The 21,262-nt window shown below is 51.9% G+C and overlaps 1 protein-coding gene across 9 annotated transcripts in view; it reads left to right on the top strand.

The window, feature by feature from the left end:
• Window positions 1–21,262, top strand: part of PAX5 (paired box 5) — a 195,206-nt gene that overhangs the window by 144,435 nt on the left and 29,509 nt on the right. For 7 of the 9 annotated variants that reach the window (XM_004747607.3, XM_013053781.2, XM_013053780.2 and 4 more), the window contains one exon: window positions 7,526–7,627. The exons of the other annotated variants lie outside the window; for them this stretch is intronic. In XM_004747607.3, coding sequence (XP_004747664.3) covers window positions 7,526–7,627 — 102 coding nt within the window. The remainder of the gene's footprint in view (window positions 1–7,525; window positions 7,628–21,262) is intronic. 9 annotated transcript variants of the gene reach the window in all.

Genomic DNA, 21,262 nt, shown 5'->3' with positions numbered 1-21,262 from the left:
CCTGAAATATACTGGGGCAGGGACTGCGAAGGGAGAAGTGCCCATACACTCCAGAGCAATGGAATCCCCAGTTCAATGCCAGGAGAGTCCTTTCAGGCATCAAAGCAAATGTGAGGGTTCAGTTTACTCTGTGGATTCCCACCAGAGGTGGATCCCCACCGGAGGTGGATTCCCACCAGATGGTGTCCATCTCCTGCTCAGATTTGGACAGGTGTCCTTAGAAAGTTCCAGACCGAGAATTCTCAAGCAGAGAATAATGATGAAAACAAGACACTATTAACACTTAGGGCGTCTTGTATCCATCAGCTATTGCCACAATATTGCCGCCTAGCAAAACACTCCAAAGTGCGGGACTTGAAACAACAATTATTTCTTCTTATACATGTACCTGGGGGTTGGGTGGGGGCTGGCTACTCAAAGCCGGGCATTGTACCATTTGGAGGCCGGGTCCGTCTCTGCCACCCATGTCTCCTCGCTCTTGGCAGCAGGCTAGCCAGAGCCTGTTCCTGCAGGGATGACTGAAGTGGCTCCCAGCCACTCCAGCATATCATAAGCTGCTGCTGGCTGAACGTCTGCTACCATCTGTTTGGCCAAAGCAAGGCTTGTGGCTGAGCCCAAACCAAAAAGGCAAAGAAGCACCCCATGCCTCTAGGAGGAGGAGGTTTACTTTTTACTTTTTCATGAAATGAAATTTACCTGGTCTAAAGAAGTTTAGTATTATGCATGCCCTACATTTTTGGTGTTGGATTACCATTTTTTTTCCCAGGTGATGGTTACCACTGTGGGGTTAAGGGTTGGGGCCCATGCTTCAGTCTTGGGCAGGTGCTCGCTGTGGGCTGACACAGTGCTGCACGGGGTGGAGGGGCACGTGACTTCTCACCGACTCTTCCCAGTGCCCGTGGAAGACACGTGTTCCTCTTACCAGGGCAGGTGGCCCAGGGTGAGGGTGGGGAGTGCAGACTGGCCAGCTACTCTGGCTGGGTTCCAAACCTGGCTTCCTTCCTTTCTAGCTGTGGGACTGCGGCAAGACACATAAACTTTCTGTGCCTTGGTTTCCCCCTCAGTAAAATAGGGATAATAGGTAGCTCTCGAATAGGGTTATTGTGGGAATACATGTGTTTGGGTGTATCTGGTTCTCTGAGTGTTAGCTATTGTTTGCTCTACGTAAGTGTTGGACGCTATTATCCTCATTCTACAGTTGAGGAAACGGAGGCTCAGAATGGTTTAAGAAATTCTCTCAAGGCCACACAACTAGTAAGTGGTAAAGCAAGGATCCAAGCCTGAGCAAAGTGGATACTTTTTGTTTTTAAGTTTTGTTTTTGTTTTTGTTTTGAGAGAGAGAGAGTGAGCATGACCGGGTCGGGGGAGGGGCAGAGGGAGAGGGAGAAACAGACTCCTTGCTGAGCAGGGAACCTGACAAGGGGCTTGATCTGAGGACCCTGAGATCATGATCTGAGCTGAAGTCAGATGCTTAACCGACTGAGCCACCCAGGTGCCCCCAGACTGGATACTCTTAATTGCTGTGTTCTACTACCTTCCTTTCTATATCGAGCCTCCCTGTGAGTTCCCCCACAAGATCTCATCAAGTTTATTGGGACTTCTGTACTTTGTGAGGATTAATTGGAATAACGTTCCTGAGCAGCCTGTCCCAGGGCCTGGCAGAGAGCAGGGAGGTTCCAGGAGGCTGGAGGTGTTGCAGATGTGTTCCATCCGTCCCTTTGTTGCCCACAACAAGTGATAACTCAGACTCTCTGCTTTTGTGGCCTGTCCAAGGAAGGTAAAGGCAGCCATAGGCCTTCGATTGTAGGGACATTTGCTGGATGATATTGGAGCCATGGACAATGTAAAGGAATCCCCCAGCAGCAGGGAACGCTGAAGCAGGATTATTTGTAAGATAAATGTAGCCATTTGTCAGCTCCTCGCTGTGCGGTGACCATCCTCATGGGCAGGGAGGAGGGACTGGGGATAGCATGAACCCATGGCATGATGGCCCAGGCCTAAACCCTTGCTGGAGCTGACCCAAGTCCCCACTGAGGCTAGAAGCTCAGACAACTGTCTGCCATTGTCCCAAGGAGGACATATTAGCCTTCCAGGCAGCAGCTCACTGATTGTGGAAGTTCTAGAGGGGCGGGCACAGTTGGGCCTTAGGGTAGAACCGTCTACTCAGAGCTAAATTATCCTTCGAGTTTATGCACACAGAGACAGGTATGAGCTCTGGGAAGTCTTCGAGATCACTGAGCTAAAGAGCTCTCTTTTCAATTTGAGAAACACTGAGGCTAGGGTAGAGTGGCTTGCCCAGAGGTCCACGGCAGTTCAGTATGTAGCAAAACCGGTAAATGGGCCTTGGATGGCCTTTGTGTCCTGCTCCCCGCACCAGGAGTTCTGAGCAGAAGCTACCTGCCAGGCCGGGGCAGCCCCATCCCCACCTGTAGTCCAGGTGGTCTGGCAGACCAAGACTGGCCAGTTTCTTCCCAAACAGACACTGACAACCACTTTCTGTCCTGACTTCCGGCAGCCCATCTTGGACCCCCACGCCTTCTTCCCTTGCTCCAACCTGCTCACCCCTTCCAGCTGCAAACCTGAGAAATTTTCCCTCCTGGTTCTCTATCCTCCCGTCCTTCTGGCTCATTCTCTCCCACCCACATCCCCACCCTGTACCATCACCAAAGAAGCTTAGGGTAGAGCCCAGGCCCCTTGGTTTCAAAGCCCAGCTCTGTTTCCTCCTAGCCGTGTGACCTTAGGGAAGTTATTTAACCTCTTCATTCCTTAGTTCCTTGGGCACGACAGTTGTTTGAACCTCATGGAGTCATCAGGTTGAGAAAATGAGTTAACGTTTGTAAAAGAGTGTCTGGCACAAGTAAGTGTTATCTTATCCTGAATGATGTCTCCCCCTGCTTATTTGTTCCCCTGGCCTGAGGCTCCCTTTGCACTGGGACAGGGTGGGGAACAGAGGGACCTGCAGAAGAGGCCGATGCTACAAAGACCTGAAGGGCCCAGAAACACTTCGTGAGGGAGCAGGCTCTGAGGGCAGAGGGTGGAGATTGGATACGGTGTTGGATTGATAGGAATAGAAGGGCAGTTGGAAAGGGAAGAGCTGGGGGCGCCTGGGTGGCTCAGTGGGTTAAAGCCTCTGCCTTTGGCTCAGGTCATGATCCCAGGGTCCTGGGATCGAGGGTCCTGGGATCGAGCCCCGCGTCAGGCTCTCTGCTCCGCAGGGAGCCTGCTTCCTCCCCCCACTCTCTCTCTGCCTGCCTCTCTGCCTACTTGTGATTTCTCTCTCTCTGTCAAATAAATAAAATCTTTAAAAAAAAAAAAAGGATTAAAAAAAAAAGGAAAGGTGTAGGGATAGGAAAGGGCAGGGCAGGTTTGGGGAATGGCCCCGGGTGGAGTGAGGGTGATGAGGCTGGAAAGATCACAGGTTGGGGGTACAGACTGAAGCCAACCTGAAAAATCTGTACTTGATGGGAGAGGTAGTGGGGAGTTACTGAATCTGGAAAGATACTGATTCTAGACATCTGTTTCCCAGCTGTCTCACCAAACCTTTTCACTGGTTCTGGTACATGAGCTGATTTCCCAGGCTCAGGATATACCTGACTCATGATAATCTTGGTGTTGTCCGTACCCCCCACCCCCAGTGTTTATCTGTCTTGGGTCTCTATCTTTTCTTCTGGAACTGGCTCAAATTTTCAGAACAGTTTTCAGTGATAACAGGTTTCCTTGACATGTTTTTTATTTTAATAAAGAATGTTTCAAGTATTTTACCAATTAAGTATGATGTCGACTCAAGATTTAAGATCGACACCAGATCAAAGGAGTGTACTTCAGTTCTTACTTACCAAGAGGTATTGTAAGGAATTAGGATTAAATTTTATCCAATGCCTTTTCCACAGCTTTGATATAATCGTATGGTTTTCAACTTTTGATAGATTACTATGATTTCCCAGCCAGTGTTTTAAAACTGAATCATCTTTGCAAGCCTGAAATCAACCTTATTTGTTCATGGTATATTATTCTTTCTAATATTGTTTGATCAATGAAACAAGATTTTTTTTTTTGCATGGCTATTAATAAATTGTGGTAGTAGCATTTAATTTTCATTTTGATACACCTTTGTTAAGTTTTCATGTCAGGATTATGCTAGCTTGGAAAAAAATGAATTGGGAAGATTTTCTTTAGTTTTATATATCCTGGAACAGTTTAATAACAAAAGTGTGTATCCTTTGAAGGCTTAAAAGAAGTTGCCCTAAACAAAAAGAAACGAGACTTGCCTGAAAGCTAAATGAACATCTTAAATTTAAAAAGAATTTTAAAAAAGAACTTTTTCTATTTCTGCCAAAGTGATTGGGCTGTTTGTGTTTTTTCCTTCTCGAGTTAATTTTAATAATTTGTATTTTCCTAAAATATTGTACTTTTTGCTAAGAAGTCCATAGGTATTAGTGTAAACATCTGCGTTTTTAAATATCTTTTCCAAGTCTCTGGTTGTATCTTCTCTTCATTCCTTACTTGATATTTGTGTCTTCTTTTTTGGATCTTGCCCTAGGTTTGTCTGTTTTATTGGTCTTTTCCAATAACAATTCTTGGGCGCATTTGTTGTGTCTGCTTTTCTCTGTTCCCTAATCCTTTATCTTCTGCTTTTTCTTTATCAATTTCTTCCTTCTCCTTTCCTTAGGTTCTTTTTATTACTTTTTTTTTTTTAAGAGGGGAGAGGGGCAGAGGGAGAGAGACAGTCTTAAACAGGCTCCATGGCCAGCATGGAGCCCAGTGTGAGGCTCGATCCCAGGACCCTGAGATCCTGACCTGAGCCAAAATCAAGAGTCGGACACTTAACCAACTGAGTCACCCAAGTACCCTATTTAATTACCTTTTTCTTTTCAAAGATTTTATTTATTTATTTATTTCATAGACAGAGATTACAAGTAGGCAGAGAGGCAGGCAGAGAGAGGAGGAAGCAGGCTTCCTGCTGAGCAGACAGCCTGATGCAGGTTCAATCCCATGACCCTGGGATCATGACCTGAGCCGAATGCAGAGGCTTTAACCCACTGAGCCACCCAGGCGCCCCATTTTATTACTTTTTTATCTGGCTTCTTGAGTTGGGTGCTTTGGTGAGGCACTGCATTTTCTGCTTTAGAGGTCAAGGTTTTAAAGCATGTGTAACACTGGCAGAAACCGTTGGGGTTCTGACAAAAGGCACAGCTTCTTGTTGAAGAAAGAACCCAGTCCTAGGAGGCAGGAGAGTGGCATTCCAGTCCCAGGCTTGTCTCAGATCAGCTGGGTATCTCTGGTGGAGCCCCCTTCTCTTCCCATGACCCTCTTTCTCATCTCAGACAACCAGGGAGAGGAGGGTCCTGGGCTGATGTTAGGAAACGTGGGCTAACGCACCTGCTTTGCCACCTGCCCCCTGCGGGACCTGAGCCCGTTGCTCCCTGCCCGAGGGTCTCAGCTTTGCCATCTGCAGAATGGTGACAGGGTTGGTCCAAAAGAGTTTCAAGGGCCCTCCCTTCACTGATTCTTGACCACAAGTGGAGGAACTTCTATGGGCTCCAGAGAGCTCCTGTTTCTCCCAACAGGGCCACTGCTTTCACTCACTGAACAAATATCTACAGGCCTCTGCCATTCTGACCTTGGGTGCAAAGACATGACCGAGGAGCTTACACGCTGGAGACAGAAGCTGCCCTAGAGGGCTGTGAGCGCTGGGTCAGAGGAGGATGAGTGGGGAGGAATACAAAGGCTGGGGAGAAGACCTTCTTAAATCACCTTTATTAGAAGTGGTCAGTTCTGACAATTCTGGTTTTCTGTTTAATGTCAGCTCTTGTGGGGAAGTCAAAGGTAGTTCATTTGCTCCCCTTCCAATGCCTCATATGAAGAGACACGAGCAATGATTGTCACAAGCTGGGATGCCCAGTCCAAAGCCAGGAATGTGGTGAGCAGAAGCAGGGGAGGCCACATGCTTGCTGTTCCATAAGATTCTGGAAGGTAAGCAGAACCCTGTGAAATGAGGCGGCCTCTGGCTGTTGGCTGGACAGTCTTTGAAGGACCAGCACTAGAAAGGCTGTTGCTTTATCGGGGGAATGTTCATGGCCCATACTATGTGCTGGCTTGGATTCTTTGGGGAGTGTTGATCAGAGGTGGTCTCTCTCCTTGGGCCACCTTCTGGTGGGTCTGAGCTCAGCATCATCTACCTGCAGGAGTGCCTGCACCAGCTCGCTGGGCCCCAAAAGACATTCCTGGGACCTGGCCTGGCTCTTCATGGTCACCAAGCTGCCCCACCCAGTCTCCAGGGTCCACATTCAGACGAGGTCAAGGTTCCATGTTCCCTCCCTTGTCCCAAGGCCACCTCATTTCCCACCCATGGCTGAAACAGATGCATCTCCTTCTTTCAGGAGCAAATTGGCAATTCCACCTGGAGGGTGGGGTCTCGTCCTCACGGCCAAACACCTAATCACCAAAAATCCTACCATCTAAGACCTGGGTTCCTACCTGACTCACGAACACCTGGTTACTTACACGTCACTGGCAGTGCTTAAAAGGGCCAAAGCTGGGGCACCTGGGTGGCTCAGTGGGTTAAAGCCTCTGCCTTTGGCTCAGGTCATGATCCCAGGGTCCTGGGATCCAGCCCCGCATCGGGCTCTTTGCTCAGTGGGGAGCCTGCTTCCTCTTCTCTCTCTCTCTGCCTGCCTCTCTGCCTACTTGTGATCTCTGTCTGTCAAATAAATAAATAAAATCTTAAAAAAAAAAAAAAAAGGACCAAAGCTCTGTTTTATACCTAAGAGGCGGCCAAACCTCAGAATCATCTCCCTTACAGAGTTCTGCTCTGTGGGGTTTCTCCTACACCGCAAGAAACAGCACACCTGGACACCCCACTCATTCTGCATTTACTCGGGACCTACCAGGTGAGGCCCTGTGGTGGATGAATGAGGTGTCCCGCCTGCTCTCCAGGAGCCAGCCGCCTGCAAAGAGGTGAACACATCCCCACTCCCCCTCCCCAGGACATCTGCCCCCGATGGCTGAGGCCTTAATCTCTGCGTCCCAGCACTCAGAACCGTGTCTGATGTGAGGAGGTACTCTCCCTGCACTGTCCTGTCCTGGGGCAGAGGAGGAAGAACTCAGTAAGGACAGACACACAGCTGTAGGGTGTGTGGAGCGGGGAGGAGTTTGAGCTCTGCAGGTGTGAGCTGTTGGGCTGGAGGAGAGGGGGCTTTGCTGAGGTGTGGAGGGGAAGTGCAAGCCCTCCAGCTCTCGAGAGGTGAGCTGGCCCGAGCTCCGTTTTACCAGGGAAGCAGCAGAGCTGTCGTGGGTCCCTGCTGAGTGGAGCCAGGGTGGCTGGAGGTGTGTGTGTGTATGCATGTATGCATGTGTGTGTGCGCGCGCACACGTGTTTGCATGCGTGAGTGACAGGAGGGGGGTGGGGGGCACACTGGCGTTCGGCGCCCAGACGTGACAAATGTGCAGATGTCCCAGGAGCTGCGGACATGAGCGGCTGGCCACGGAGACACTCACCCCGCGATTTGTTGCTTTGATTCCTCAGGCCGTGACTTGGCGAGCACGACCCTCCCCGGGTACCCTCCGCACGTCCCCCCCGCCGGACAGGGCAGCTACTCAGCACCGACGCTGACAGGGATGGTGCCTGGTGAGTTTGCACTGTCGGCGTCTGCACAGCGGGCAGTGGACGGGGTTTCGGGGGAGGCATCCCCCCAAACAGCCCGGGTGACCTCTATGCTTCTGAGAAGTGGACCTGAATAAATCAGGCAGAGGTCTGCACTCTCAGCCTCTCTGTCTGCAGCTGGGCCTTCAGTGGGGCCGGCAGTGAACTTGGAAGTCGGCGGGGCGGGGGGGGGGAGGACTGTCACTCAAACAGCCCCTTGGAGGCCACACAGATAGTCTGAACACAGAGGGGTGCGGGACCTGGCTAAAGGTTGCCCAGCCAGTGCTCAGTAGGGGTACTCCTTCGTCCCCCCCCCCCCCCGCCCACCCGATTTGTGTGAGGGGAACAGCAGGAGGCTCCCCCTCACCCCCAGGTGATCTCGATAGCCTTACTCCCTGGCTCGAGGACCATGTGCTCAAGACAGAGACGATGTTGGCTGGTGGGTTTGTCGCTTGATTCTAAGCTGAATACCGGGTGGCCAAGGAAGCCTTATCCCCTCGGGCCAGCCATATGTCTGTCAGAGGGTAGGCCGCCATGTTCCTTCCACTGTAGGATGGTGTGAGGGAAGGACAGCGCGTGTCCTGGTGCTGGCTGGCTGTGTCCTCAGGGCATGAGCGGAGCAGGGAAACCCAAAGTAGCATTTTTTGAAAGGTGTTTAAAAAAAAAATTAGGGGGAAAAATCAGGACTGCATTGGATGTGATTAATGCTTCTTTTATTCTTTTAAGGGTTAGTAGTGTTTCTTGTTCTGAATCATTTACCTGATGCCTGGTCCTCCTTCCAGTCCGCCCTTGGGGTCCTGCCTAAGTAGCCCCATGTCTCCGCCAGCCTCTTTCCTGCCCGTGTCATGGACATGAGCACCCCAGGCCCAAGGACAGGTGGGGGGGGTGGACAGAACCAAACGTGAGACGGGGTGTTCCCACCTACGTGTGAGGCCCCACGGGATGATGAGCGAAGCCAGGGGCGGGAAGGGAAGCCGTCCTGGCCTGATTGGGTTTTCCCCAGGCTGCCGGGGTCCTGGCACAGATGCCGAGGAGTGCCAGAACTCCGAACTCACTCCTGGCCTTCCCGGTTGTTACAAAGATGTATTTAACAAGGTAGGAGGACAGAGCATATTTCATTTAACGGTTTGTTAGCTTGATTTATGACTTTTAAATATGAGACATATGGGAAATGGCCTCTGTGTGTACTTGTGCCCTCGGCCTCGCCAGGGCCGGGGAGGCCTGCCAGCTTCACACCTGCAAAGAGCCTTTGCCTTTCTGCTGGGGGGATGGGCGCATGGCAGAGCGTCGGGAAATTCTGTGCACAAGGCCAGCAGAGGTGGGGGGCCCAGACTCCTTCCCACCCTACTCTCAGGAGATGGAGCCCAAGTCCTGCCCCCTGGTCCCTAATTACTAGGCTCAAGACACAAATGGTCGTGGGCCTGGCAGAGACCCCTGTGGGAACCAATGGCAGCTCCTCACACATTCACGGCAGCAGCAGGAATCACAGGCCTGAGCAAAGGTCCAGTCCAACCAAACCAGCAGCCAGACTGATGCTAGCACAGGGCGTGATCTGTCCCCTGGCACAGAGGGCGGGTGCACGATGTGGAGAGAGGAACGCAAGCATCTCGGCGGGGAGTCCCAGGTCTGCCTCCCACGCTCCGTTTGCTTTCTCTTCTTAGACACCCCCGAGACGCATGCCCTTCCAGACCCAGTGCAGGGCTGGGACCCCATGCTCAGGGAGCACGGTCCTTCGTTCCTGTTCCTCAGAGTCAAAACTGTGTCACCTCTTCAGGATTTCGTTCCCAACACGATCATCAAAGCTGTTTTTGGAATGGCTTCGTGGGGACAGCACAGGCCCACTTACGTGGTCTTCGCTGATCTGCCCCCAGGGCTGGCACACGGCCCAGAGGGCCCACCTTACAGCAGAGCAGGTCTTGGGCCTGCCATTCGGATGTCACGTGATCTGGCCTCAACTTGCCTTTCTGGTCAACTCTCCCAGCTCGTCCCTCCCTCTGACTGCCCACTGGTTCCTGGCCTGCCTCACACTTTCCTCGGCCAGTGTCACTCTTTCATCTGTGCCCTCAGTTTCTACTACTTCCTGCCATGGTGTATCCCGCCTATTGGGATCCAGCTCTACCCTTCTGGTGACCTGGAAACACCACATGCCCCATAAAGTCTTCTGGTTTGGCCCTCCTCTGGCGATGTTTGATTACACCCCATAGCCCAGCATGTGTGTGGCCCAGTTAGCAGTGCCACTGGCCAGTGAGTCCTAAAGGTCAGGCCCTCTGCTTTGTCTTTTGTACCCCTCACAGTCCCTAACACTTAGTAGGCCCTTCTGTGTGCGGTGGCTAAGGAAGGGAGGCAGGGAAAATTAATAGGAACCTGTGTGTTTGTTCCTGTGACTGTCTTCCAGTCCCGGGGCCCAGTGCTGTGGCCTCTCTGGGGGCTCTAGGTCCATTCCTGCAGGCCCTGGTGTTCCCTTCCAGTCTCTGCTCTACCTTCACAGCACGGAGGGGGTCACATCTCCCTCTCCCTTGTAAGGATACACAGGACTGCATTTAGGGCCCGACCGGATAATCCAGGATACGCTTCTCTTTTTAAAATCCTTAATTATGGGGCACCTAGGTGGCTCAGTGGGTTAAGCCTCTGCCTTCGGCTCAGGTCATGGTCCCAGAGTCCTGGGATCGAGCCCCGCATCGGGCTCTCTGCTCAGCAGGGAGCCTGCTTCCCCCACCCTCTGTGCCTGCCTCTCTGCCTGCTTATGATCTCTGTCTGTCAAATAAATAAACAAAATCTTAAAAAAAAAAATAAAATCCTTAATTACATCCATAAAGCCCCTCCCCAAACACACACACTCTTCCCTACCTTTTTTTTTTTTTTTGGTCCATAGAAGTACCTTCACAGGTTCCAGGAATTAGGGCATGGATATACCACAACCTGCTTGAGGATTTCCACTTTGTTCAGATTTCTGACTCATAATCTTGGGCTTCTGAATCTGGGAGGCGTTCGTTCGATTGTGGCCATGCTGAAGGGGACGCCATTTCACAGACCCCAGGGGCATGTTGATATAGTTTGGAGAAACAAACTGAAGGAGGCTATAGAAGATGGTGTATCCCGCTTTTGTCTGAGGCTGTGATGTGGCAACCACGTGTTTCACTATATGGAATGATCCTCCTGCTCCCCTAGCGGAGAATCCAAAGGGAAACCGAGATCTTCTGAGTTTTTTCCAGGACAGATTTTAGGAAATTTGGCCGCCCTTTTTTTTAAGGCTAAGACTTTCTTTTAAGGGAAGACTTTCAGGTGTAAGATTTGCTTATAAGACGTTGAGGAGGGATTGCCCAAGTATACTTGAACTTTTGGCCCTGAAAAAAAAAAAGGGCATTATGTCTTTCCATGTTAAATTCCAGCTTGTTGGTTGGACTCTGTATTTTCCATCCTGGTTCTGCCCTCGGGGTGTTGTCCGACGTCTCTGGCTCCAGGGCTTTCCCAGGTCTGAAAAATGGGGCTTCTTGATCTTCTCCAGTATTTGCAGATTCCATTTCTGCCTCTGCACAGCATGTGTGAACCCTTCGTCGACCACTTCCGCTGAATAAAGCAGAGAGGGCACATAATCAGCTTAGAATGGAAATGGCTGAGTTTTGTTTTCATTGAGTCCTAGCAAATGCCAACAGCTTTGCACCAGAGATTCCATGGTGTCCTGATGAGCATAACTAGTTGATTCCTGCCTGGAGATGTTTGTACAACCTAACAGATATCGGCATGGCATTTGGAACTCTTAAAATGTCCGGGCTGGGCGAGAAGCAAGGGCGTTCACTGCCCTTTGGCCTCCGTGAGTCTCAGCAGCCAGGAAACCGTCTTTGAGACAACCCAGGAAGGGACATGCCCACATGCCCTCCGCGAGCCACCCCTCTGGGAGCTTTAGGCCCGAGGGCCAAGAAATCCTGACCATGATGTGTTTGCTTTCCTGGGGCTGCAGCCCACAAGAAGCTGGTTGGGAGGCCTAGAAGGAGCACAGCTGGTTCCTCCTGTCCTGGCCGCTCTGCTTGCTGCGGGTGGGTGTACGTTGTTTCTAGGTGCTTTTCAGTTAAGTTGCTCAGTTAACTGGTGGCTTTTGTTTTCATAAAGAAGGTAGTGAGGGTGGAAAGAGCAGGAACCTGAGGCCAGCAAGGAGGGCTGGAACAATAGCGAGAGATGGGCAGGCCCTGCGCCCGCGGGACTCTGGCGGGAGGAACGAGGGGCAGGTGCGGCTTCTCCTCTTGGCCCTCTCTGCTGCTCTTACGGGCCCAGCCCTCTCCTCCCTATGGGGTTCACCTCAGAGGGGTCTGCCTGGTAATCAGATGCATATTAACTCCCTATTGCTATGCAATGAGTTACCACAAACAAGTGACCTAAAACATAAATTCACCGTCTTACAGTTCTGGAGGTCAGAAGTCCACAGTGGGTCTCAGTGGGCTAACATCAAGGTGTCGGCAGGGCTGTGTTCCTCCTGGAGGCTCTGGGGGGAATGGTTTCCTTGCCTTTTCCGGCGTGGAGATACTCCCTGCATTCCTTGGTTGGCGGCCCCAGTCCTTTATCTTCAAAGCTAGCGTGGGTTGGATCGTTACTGTGACGCCATCTTTCTACTTCTCTCTCCAGTCTCCCTCTGCCCCTTCTAAGGACTCGTGGGATTCTATTGGCCCCACCTGGGTAATCCGGGGTACTTTCCTTGGCTTTCAGCTAATTAACAATTCCCGTTTGCTGTATCACCCACCGTGCTCACACTGGCTCTAGGAATTAGGATGTAGACCTCTTGGGTCTGGAGCCATTATTCTGCCTCCAACTCCAGACAAACCAGGAGCCCCCATCGCTCCTCTCACAAAGCATCCTGTTCTTTTCATGCAGGATACTAAGCACAGGTGAAGGACTTTCCTTAGTGATTTACTCTACCCTCGTCCTCTTTCCCCTCAGATCTGTGCAGTCTACAAGGGCTGTGTGGTATACAAAGGTAGGTCTGTTTTGTTCACCGCCGTGTCTCAGCCCCCCACCACATGGCGAGGTGTGAGACACTGGAGCCAGATTGCCTGGCTTTGAATCTCCATTCTGTGTCTCACTAGCTGTGTGACTTGGGGCAAGAGATGAAAATTCTTTGGGCCCTCCTTGCCTTCTCACCTGTAAAATGGGGGTGATGGGAATAAGAGTGAGCATTTAATGATGTAATCTATGTGATGCTCTTAGAATTTTACTTAGCATGGAGTAAGTGGCTTGCAAGTGTCAATGATGAGGGTGGCCTGACCTAGGCTGGTGTCAGATTGAGGACTCTCCAGCAGAGTTCATGGCCCATTGGAGCCCATGCATTGGTGGGAGAAATAGAAAAGAATCCAGTTACAGGCAAGAGAGTTGGCGAGCAGGAGTGGGGGCAAGGGGTGCCCAGCGTGGAGGCAAGAGCCTGGATTGTAGCCAGATTCAGCCAGGGAGTCACTGTGTGATCTAGGAATGCCATTTCCACTTTCTGGCCTTCACTCAGCATGTGGACCACGGGGAGAATATATTCTGCACAATTCTGAAAGGCATGGCTAGGACCAGTGAATGGGAGCCAGAAGGATCCCTTTCCAGCCTTATATAAGGCTCTCCCCTTCTGCAGAATTAGAATGGAGGATAGGCAAATGGGCTGGTTGGGGAGGGGAGGTGCTGACAAATGAGGAAGGACTTGGTAGAGGGACTGAAGCATGGGGGTGAGGATTGGACCAGTGCTCCCCAATGCCTCCCACGGCTTAGTGTCAGGCTCAGAGAGTGTTTGCTCAGAGAATGATTGGCCTTTGGTTTTAGTTCTTTTTTCCGCCTCGCTGGGATTTCTGGTGGTCCTGTGGCTTGGGTACTTTGAAAAATCCCTCCACACCTTTCAAAGCGCACCCTGGGCTCCCCGGAGACCACCTGTTGCTCGTTCCTGACTCTTTGCTGCCCTCTAGTGGCGTCCAGTCGCTCTGCCACACCAGGAACAGAACTGACTGGGGGGAACACCAGACTCAACCAGGGGGAAACAGCAGGTGGCTGGTCGGTTGGTTCATTCTTCACACACTTCCTGGAAGTGCCAGTTCTAGGCTAGATCTGGTATTGCAGACACAGTCCCTGCCCTCAGGCAGCTCACGGAGCGGCTGGGGAGACAGATATAAGAAATCATCCCTGCATGCTGTGTTAAGAGCTAAAATGTAGGAATGTGCCCAGGAAATGTGAAGGAGGGGGCTGCTGAATTTGTTGGGCCCATGGGGGCGAGGTGGGGGAAACCAGAGGAAGTCACTAGGGCGGGACCTTGAAAGGTGAGTTGGCAGTCTGAGAAATTGGAGGGGTGGTGTTGGGTGAGAAGACCTAAGGACTAGAGAGCCTGGGCATCCAGCCAGAGTTTTGGGGTGCAGACAGGGACAGGCAGGAAGGACTGGCTGGGCTGAGTGAAGAAGGGCCTCTCCCAGCACCCAAACATCAACCCCTGGAAACCTCGGGTGCCTTGAGGTTGTGCAACCAACCGCTGTGACCACCAGCAGGCTCTGCGCAGGCAGATCGGGGTGTGAGTCTGGGTGAGGCGGCTGTGCCTTTGTGGAACGGAGCCTTAGGACTGGTCTGGGCAGCCCAGAGCTGGCTCCTGGGACCCCTGTGTTGAAGTGATGCTGGGATGGGGAGAAACCAGTACCCACAATGAGCTTAACGATCTCTTTGCTATATTGGGGAAAGAAGAGTATTGTGAGGCAGGACCCCTGGGTGCCGCAGTCAGTGAAGCCTCCAACTTGGTCACAGCTCAGGTTTTGATGTCAGGGTGGTGAGTTGAAGCCCCATGCTGGGCTCCACACTAGGCATGGAGCCTATTAAAAAAAAAAAAAAAAACTGCAAAATCTAAGACTCAGAGACGGAAAACACACTGGAAGCAGGAAGGTCCTACTGAAATTCAGAGATCTGGGTGCTGATTCCAGCTGCCAGATACTCGTAGTGTGACCTTGGGACATGGCCTTGGGGTTTCCTGCTCTCTCTTAAAACAGGAGGCAGGAGGTGGAGAGATTGGATACGATGTTCCCTAAGGGGGTGTCTGGTCCTGCTTTTCTAGGACTTCTAAGCCTGTGACACCTCTGCCTTCTGGTATCATCTCCCAGGTTGACTGGAAGGTTCCCTGAGCCCTGCCACATCTGTGTTAAGTGAGCAGCAAATACATCTACGTTTCCTTCAGGTCTGGGTCTGTGATGTGATAGGGCAATGGCCCTGGGCTGTCCTGTGTGCTTTGGTAATGACTTCCCAGAGGTAGAGCTGAAGGCAGGGGGTCCTCAGGATATGTTCATCCTGTATACCCACTGCCAAGTTTCTACACCACTGTGCTGGCAAAGACTAGCCTTCAGAGCCTCTGCACCCGGAGTAGGTTCTTACAGACTTTAGGTTCTAGAATTTTAGGACAAATTTTAGAAGCAGCAAAAGTCACCATGATTGGTTCCATCTAAATTTTATTCTTAAAAATATATTTATTTATTATATGAGAAAAAGAGTGAGAGAGAGCACTGGGGTGGGTGCCTGCACACGAGCGGGGGGAAGGGCAGAGGGAGACACTCTCAAGCAGACTCCCTGCTGAGCACGAAGCCCGATGACGATGATTTGGGCCTTGAACCCAGGACCCATGAGCTAAAACTGAGTCAGGCGCTCAGCTTGAGCCACCCAGGTATCCCGAGTTTTCAGTTAGCGAGAACTGGGTCTCGGACAAACTGCCACCTGCAAAGCCAAGTTCGATCTAGTTTTAGGGAACCTGAGGGGAGGAGACCTTTCTCACACAGCCATGGCAGGTGCAGGTGGCAAGCAGGGTCCTAGCCAGGGAGGCCTGCTCTGCCCAGAGCCAGGAGCTCACTGGCTGCCCAGGAAGTATCCAGCACCAGGGAGCTTGGAGCAGGAGCTGAAGACGTCTGTCGTCCCCTCTGGGCTTCTCTGTGTCTGCCTGTCCCCATCTCCACTCCCTCTGATGGCGGTTACTGAGAACCAGTCACAAGTGGGGGAGACTGTTTGTCTAGGTTCCTGACTTTTCATTTCCCCCTGATGTGCCTCTGCGAGTGGTATTTAAAAAAAAAAAAGAAAAGAAAAGAAAAATGAAAACAAATTGAGGATTATGATGCCTTTTTAGGAAATTGGGGGATACAGTCAGGATGTTTTTTAGAAGAAACTGAAGCAGGTGGAGGGCATCTGAGCACGGGGTGAAGAGAAGCAGGGCAGGTAGACCTGGTGGCTGTCCACAGCCTTCCCAGCCCCAAGATGTTGGGTTCCCGGCTTGGTTCAGAGAGGAGTGCAGGGACCCAGCCCTCAAGTGTGGGTGTCCGGAGGAGAATGGGCGGCCTCACTGGACCTGGGGCCCTCATCCTCCTAAGTCCTGAGGGCCAAGTCAGGTTCTAGGACATACACCCTCAGGGGATAAGGGCAGACCTAGCAGAGTGCCCCAGGAAAGTCAACCTCAGCACTTGGCCACACAGTAAATGGCAGAGCAGCCCGGCTCCCAAGCCAACAGGGATGGTAAGCCCTCCTGTTGCATCGCCTCCCAGGACCACTTTCTGCTTGAAGGTCTGCTCATGGGCTGAGTATCCATTCTCTCCAGTTAAGGGGTCGAGTCCTGGTTAGGGGCAAACAAGGAAATGGTGCTTTGGGCCTAAGCTGGCTGGGCTAGGAAGGGAAAGGCTGGGAGGAGCCCCCCTGGAGGGAAGGGGTCCCCATGCAAGAGCCAGTGCCCCACAGTGTCCAAGGTTCCGACCAGCCCACTTTTTCCGGCTAACATTCCTCCTAGTTTTTTGGGTTTTATTTTTTTTTTTAAAGATTTTATTTATTTATTTATTTGACACACAGAGAGAGGTCACAAGTAGGCAGAGAGGCAGGCAGAGAGAGAGGGGGAAGCAGGCTCCCTGCCAAGCAGAGAGCCCGATGTGGGGCTCGATCCCATGACCCTGCAGAGGCTTTAACCCACTGAGGCACCCAGACACCCCACATTCCTCCTAGTTTTTATGACATTTTCTGTGAGTGTATCTTAGCCCCTACCACACTTGGGCTCCTGAAGAACGAGGCTGACATCCTAGCCAGGACTTTCTATGGGACAGTAATGGGGAATGCAGGGTCCCTGAGAGGTCATGGGCTAAGGGCCCAAGAGTTTTCAGGAATTTACAACAATTTGAAGCCTAACCGAAACTATTTTTGCCTCAAAAATTTAAAAAGGAAGCCAGAATGGGGCACCTGGGTGGCTCAGTGGGTTAAGCCTCTGCCTTCGGCTCAGGTCATGATCTCAGGGTCCTGGGATCGAGCCCCACATCGGGCTCTCTCCTCCGTGGAGAGCCTGCTTCCTCCTCTCTCTCTCTGCGTGCCTCTCTGCCTACTTGTGATCTCTGTCTGTCAAATAAATAAATAAAATCTTAAAAAAAAATTTAAAAAAAAGAAATACATTAAAAAAAAAAAAGGAAGCCAGAAAACTGGCATTAATGAATGTTCAATTTAGGGTCTGCAAATTGTAACATTATGTTAACTTCATTAACTATTAAATTTAGTGCTCAGAAAAATTTCATTACATTTGAAAACAACTTTTAAGTTGGATTTTCTCACTTGGCAAGGATTCCCTGATCTGTATCTTAATTGCTGAGAAATCATAGCCAACCATAGGTTAGATAAATTGCTTGTGGCTACATAATTTCAGAAGCAAAATTATAAGAATCAGCCTTCTGTATTTTTAGAGTGAGAAGTATTACTGTGGTACCTTTATGTGTGAAGTACTGTACTGTGGATGGGAGAGGTGCCCCCAGAGGAAGGCACTTGGGGGTCTGGAAAGAAACAGTGTGGGAGATACCCGATGTCCTGTTGAACCATACTGAACATAAGAAATAATGGGGGTGGGACGTCTGGATGCTCAGTTGGTGAAGCTGCTGCCTTCGGCTCAGGTCATGATCCCAGGGTCCTGGGATTGAGTCCCCAAGTCAGGTTCCTTGCTCAGCAGGGAGTCTGTTTCTCTCTCCGCCTCTGCCTGCCACTCTGCCTGCTTGTGCACTCTCTCTCTGACAAATAAATAACTAAAATCTTTTTTTAAAAAATGGGGGGGGGGGGGACCTTGAGCTGATTAGGTTTCAGCAGCCAGACCACCATCTAGCCACCCACCAGCTTTTCTCTTCTTTTCTTCTCTGTCTCTCTCTCTCCCTTCCAACATTTACTGACTATTTGCATGGGCCAAGCACAAACCTAGGCAAAGAAAGGTGAAAGTCGTGCCGTTGTCCATGAAAAGCTCTTAGTCTGTAGTGCAGATGGGCAAGTCGATAAGGATCTAGGGGGACAAACGTGGAGATAAACCCAGGGACTCTGGGAGCACAGAAAAGGGAGGCTGCAGCCTCGAGTAGGGATATCAGGCATAGAGAGCTCCAGAATTTTTCTGTAGGAAGCTTGGAGGACATGTCTGAAGCTGACTTTGCAGAGTTTTGGTAAAATTGTGAATTGCTGTCCACATCAAAGAATGTAAGAGGTTGGGGGTGTGGCTAATCTCGGGTCAGGGGAGGAATCTAGGAAGAGATGAGTGTCTGTGTGGCTTGTCACTGAGGATGGAGCCTGTGTTGGTCCGTGGAGGGAGGAGGGGGACAAAGAATGAATCGAGGGTGGGGGACAGTGAGTGCGGAAGGTAGGCTCTGCTTCTGTACACACTGGAGTTCTTCCAAAAAGCCAGATTGAATCTGCTGGGGTTGTCTGCGTCTTCCTCCCTTTGATTTGCTGGAATCTGCAGCCCCCATGTACCAGCCCTCATCCGCAGTCAGCCCTCAGCGGGCGGGACCATCCTCTCTAAGCCTGTGGGTCACTCCGCCTGGGAGGTCTCTCCAGAGAAGCGCGGGCAGGGCTCCGAGCCTTCTGGGGGCACGGAGAGCCAGGAGGGCTCAGCACCTGCTCCCCAAAAGACTTCTTAACAAGGCCGAAACGCTTTCACCTGTGAGCTAATTCCACCTGCGGGCCTCCCGCCTGTCCGTGTGGTGGTGTCCCAGGAGCACCTCTCTGACCCCAGGGTACAGCTTGAAAGCACCTGGGGAGCTTGGAGAGTCGTGGCCACTTCAGGGGCAGGCTTGCTGAGTTCAGAGAGGTACCATGCCTTGCCAGGGGTGCACGGCCAAGAGGGGAGCAACCGGGCCTGGCACCTGGCGCTCCCTGCTCCAGGTCGTCCAGCCCCTGGGGCCCATGGAGGGAAGGAATGGCCTCCGGGCCCGGGAGACGGTCTTGGTTTCCTTGGTTTGCCGACAGGGCTGTGATGGCCTTCCTGACCCAGAGACCTTGTTATGGGCCAGAAGAGGCTCTTCCCAGCTGGGACACCAGAGAACCACACTTCAGATTCCAGTACTTTCCCTTCTACTCCGCTTCTTCCCCTCTCCATGCTTGACCCGTCTTCTAGGCACCCAGTCAGATGCTCTGTCTTCCAGGAAACCAGCCTCTGCGTGCCTCCCCCTCCGAGCCTCTGCCCCGGGGCCTCCACTCTCCACGGAGCACACCCCAGTCTCCCTCGGTCAGAGCTGCGGTTGGTGGAGTGCTCCCATCTCCTGGTCGCCCCTCTCGGAACCCCCCACCTGCTCTGTCCCTGAATCCGGTAGGCGCTCAGTGGAGATGGGTGGAATTCGTTCCCATCAGGCCCGGGCCCCTCCCTACCTCGTCCTGAGCAGAGAGTCAGGGGCACAGGGCCCGACTGGGTGATTAAACAGAGCTTCGGCCTGGCTTCCGTGCCCCCACTCTTTCTTCCAATATTTGCTCTGGCTCCTGGCTGCAAGACGCCGAGACAATGGCCCTTGTTACCCTCTGTTTGAGTTATTTATTTTTTTCACTTTTCCCTCCTTCCCCTCTCAGGGGACTCGCCTCTCGCCCTCATCCCTCATGTTTTCCCTTTCACTTGACTGTCACTCTCATTGTCCTCCCGGGGCCGGGAACGCGGGGTGACAGGCAAGGGGAGCCCAACCGGGCCAGGGAGGCTGGAAATATAGTCATTAATGGGACCCGCGAAGCCCAGATGTCCTCCCTGAATGCGGGTAATTTGTTTTTAATGAAAAACCACGCGGTGACCCTGAACAAATGAATTTTCTTTATAAGGAGTCTATGTGCAACGGCACACATAAAGGACCCAAATCGGGGAGACGTAGATCCAGGGTTGAAAGAAAGAGAAGGAGGAAAGGAGTGGGAAAGAGAGCAAGAGAGATAAGAGCCAGGAAGGGAAATTTTAAAATGACAACTGTGTTATCATGTCCTTTTGTCTAAAGAGCGATCCCAGGTCACAAATGCCTTGGGCATTGTCCCGCCTGCTCAGATGCGTGACAGTTGTGGCCATTTCGAGGTCTTGTTTGCAACAATGCAAAGAATACCAACCACCATCTGGACAGATCTTTACAATGTACGAGCCTCTTTCGTGGGTCATCTCAGAGGATCCACACTGTGGTGTGAGGAGGGCACGGTTCATAGCCCCATTTCACAGAGACGAAAACTGAGGCTTAGGAAAAGTGGTCCATGTCAGGTCACACAGCTAGCGGTGGTCCAGTCCAGACGGCAAGGGAAGGACTTTGCAGTTTGGAGTCGGACTCTTAGAAACACTGCATTAACATCTAGAAATCACTTTCTAGAGAAGGGTGTGCTTGAGCAGATCTGGGTGGGGGACAGGGGGGTGCCATGTCTGTCCGTACCCAGGAGTCTTGGATTGAAGCAAATCCCCAGTCCCTGGAACTTGCTTTCCATCAGGACTTTGCCAATGTGCAGACTCTCTGAGTGCACTTTGAGTGGGGGGAGTTCTGGAAACGGGACTCCCCCAGAAGAAGCTGGAGACATTTGGGAAAATGGCTGCAAGGGAATCGAACGTGGAGACCAGCTGTGTACCAGCTGCCATGACCCAGGATTTTGTGGTGGGGGTGTGAAGCAGGGAACGGAAAGGCACGGACTCGGTGGGGACCCCAGCTGCGTGCCCCACCCCTGGCTTTGGGGGACTCTGCCTGTGGGAAAAGCACTGGAGGCAGTGAGCCCAGGTCTAGACTGGGGCGTATCTGCCGTGTGGGGAGGGTTCTGTGCTAACACATTCCCCACAGAGGCCTGGACCCCCTTCCCCTGTCCCCCGCACATGCTGTAGCTGCAGCTCCCTCTGCCACGGATGGATAGGGCCGGACTGAACCTGAGAAATCAGCCTGCGAGTGTGCCCATGAGGTCAAGGAAAGCACTTGCTCAGGGTCCCCCAACCAATCAGAGGAAGAGGCAGACTGGCCTTCTTGCGGTGGTAGCCGCCTGCTCTGTTGTTCCTACTGGGGAAATACCAGCGCCCCCGCCTCCCTCACTCTCAGTTTTTCACTGAAGCAGTGAAAAGAGAACATTTTGTCTCCTGACCTCAGGCAGGCCTGGTATTCCTGGTTCCTAGAACAACCCAAAGCAGGACTCCCACCCCACTGAACCCCGCTTTGGTGTGTTCTTCCTGAGCCCACATCTCTCCCCTAGTCCTGGGACCCAGCCAGCTGCCAGGGCATCTCCTGAGATGGAGATAGTTCCTGTGCCCGGGCCCATGAGAGCTTCTGCTGGGGGCCTGTAGGCCAGGCCAAGACCCCAGCTCCTCCCGCTGTCTGCTTTTCCCCCAGAGCCAGGCAGCTGGACAAAAAAAAAAAAAAAAGAAATGATTGTTTT

The sequence above is a fragment of the Mustela putorius genome, unplaced genomic scaffold (assembly GCF_011764305.1).
Source record: "Mustela putorius furo isolate JIRA1106 unplaced genomic scaffold, ASM1176430v1.1 tig00000580_pilon_pilon_pilon, whole genome shotgun sequence".
Taxonomy (NCBI): domain Eukaryota; kingdom Metazoa; phylum Chordata; class Mammalia; order Carnivora; family Mustelidae; genus Mustela; species Mustela putorius.
The sequence above is the reverse complement of the archived record's forward strand: the minus strand, read 5'-3'. Positions and strand labels throughout refer to the sequence as shown.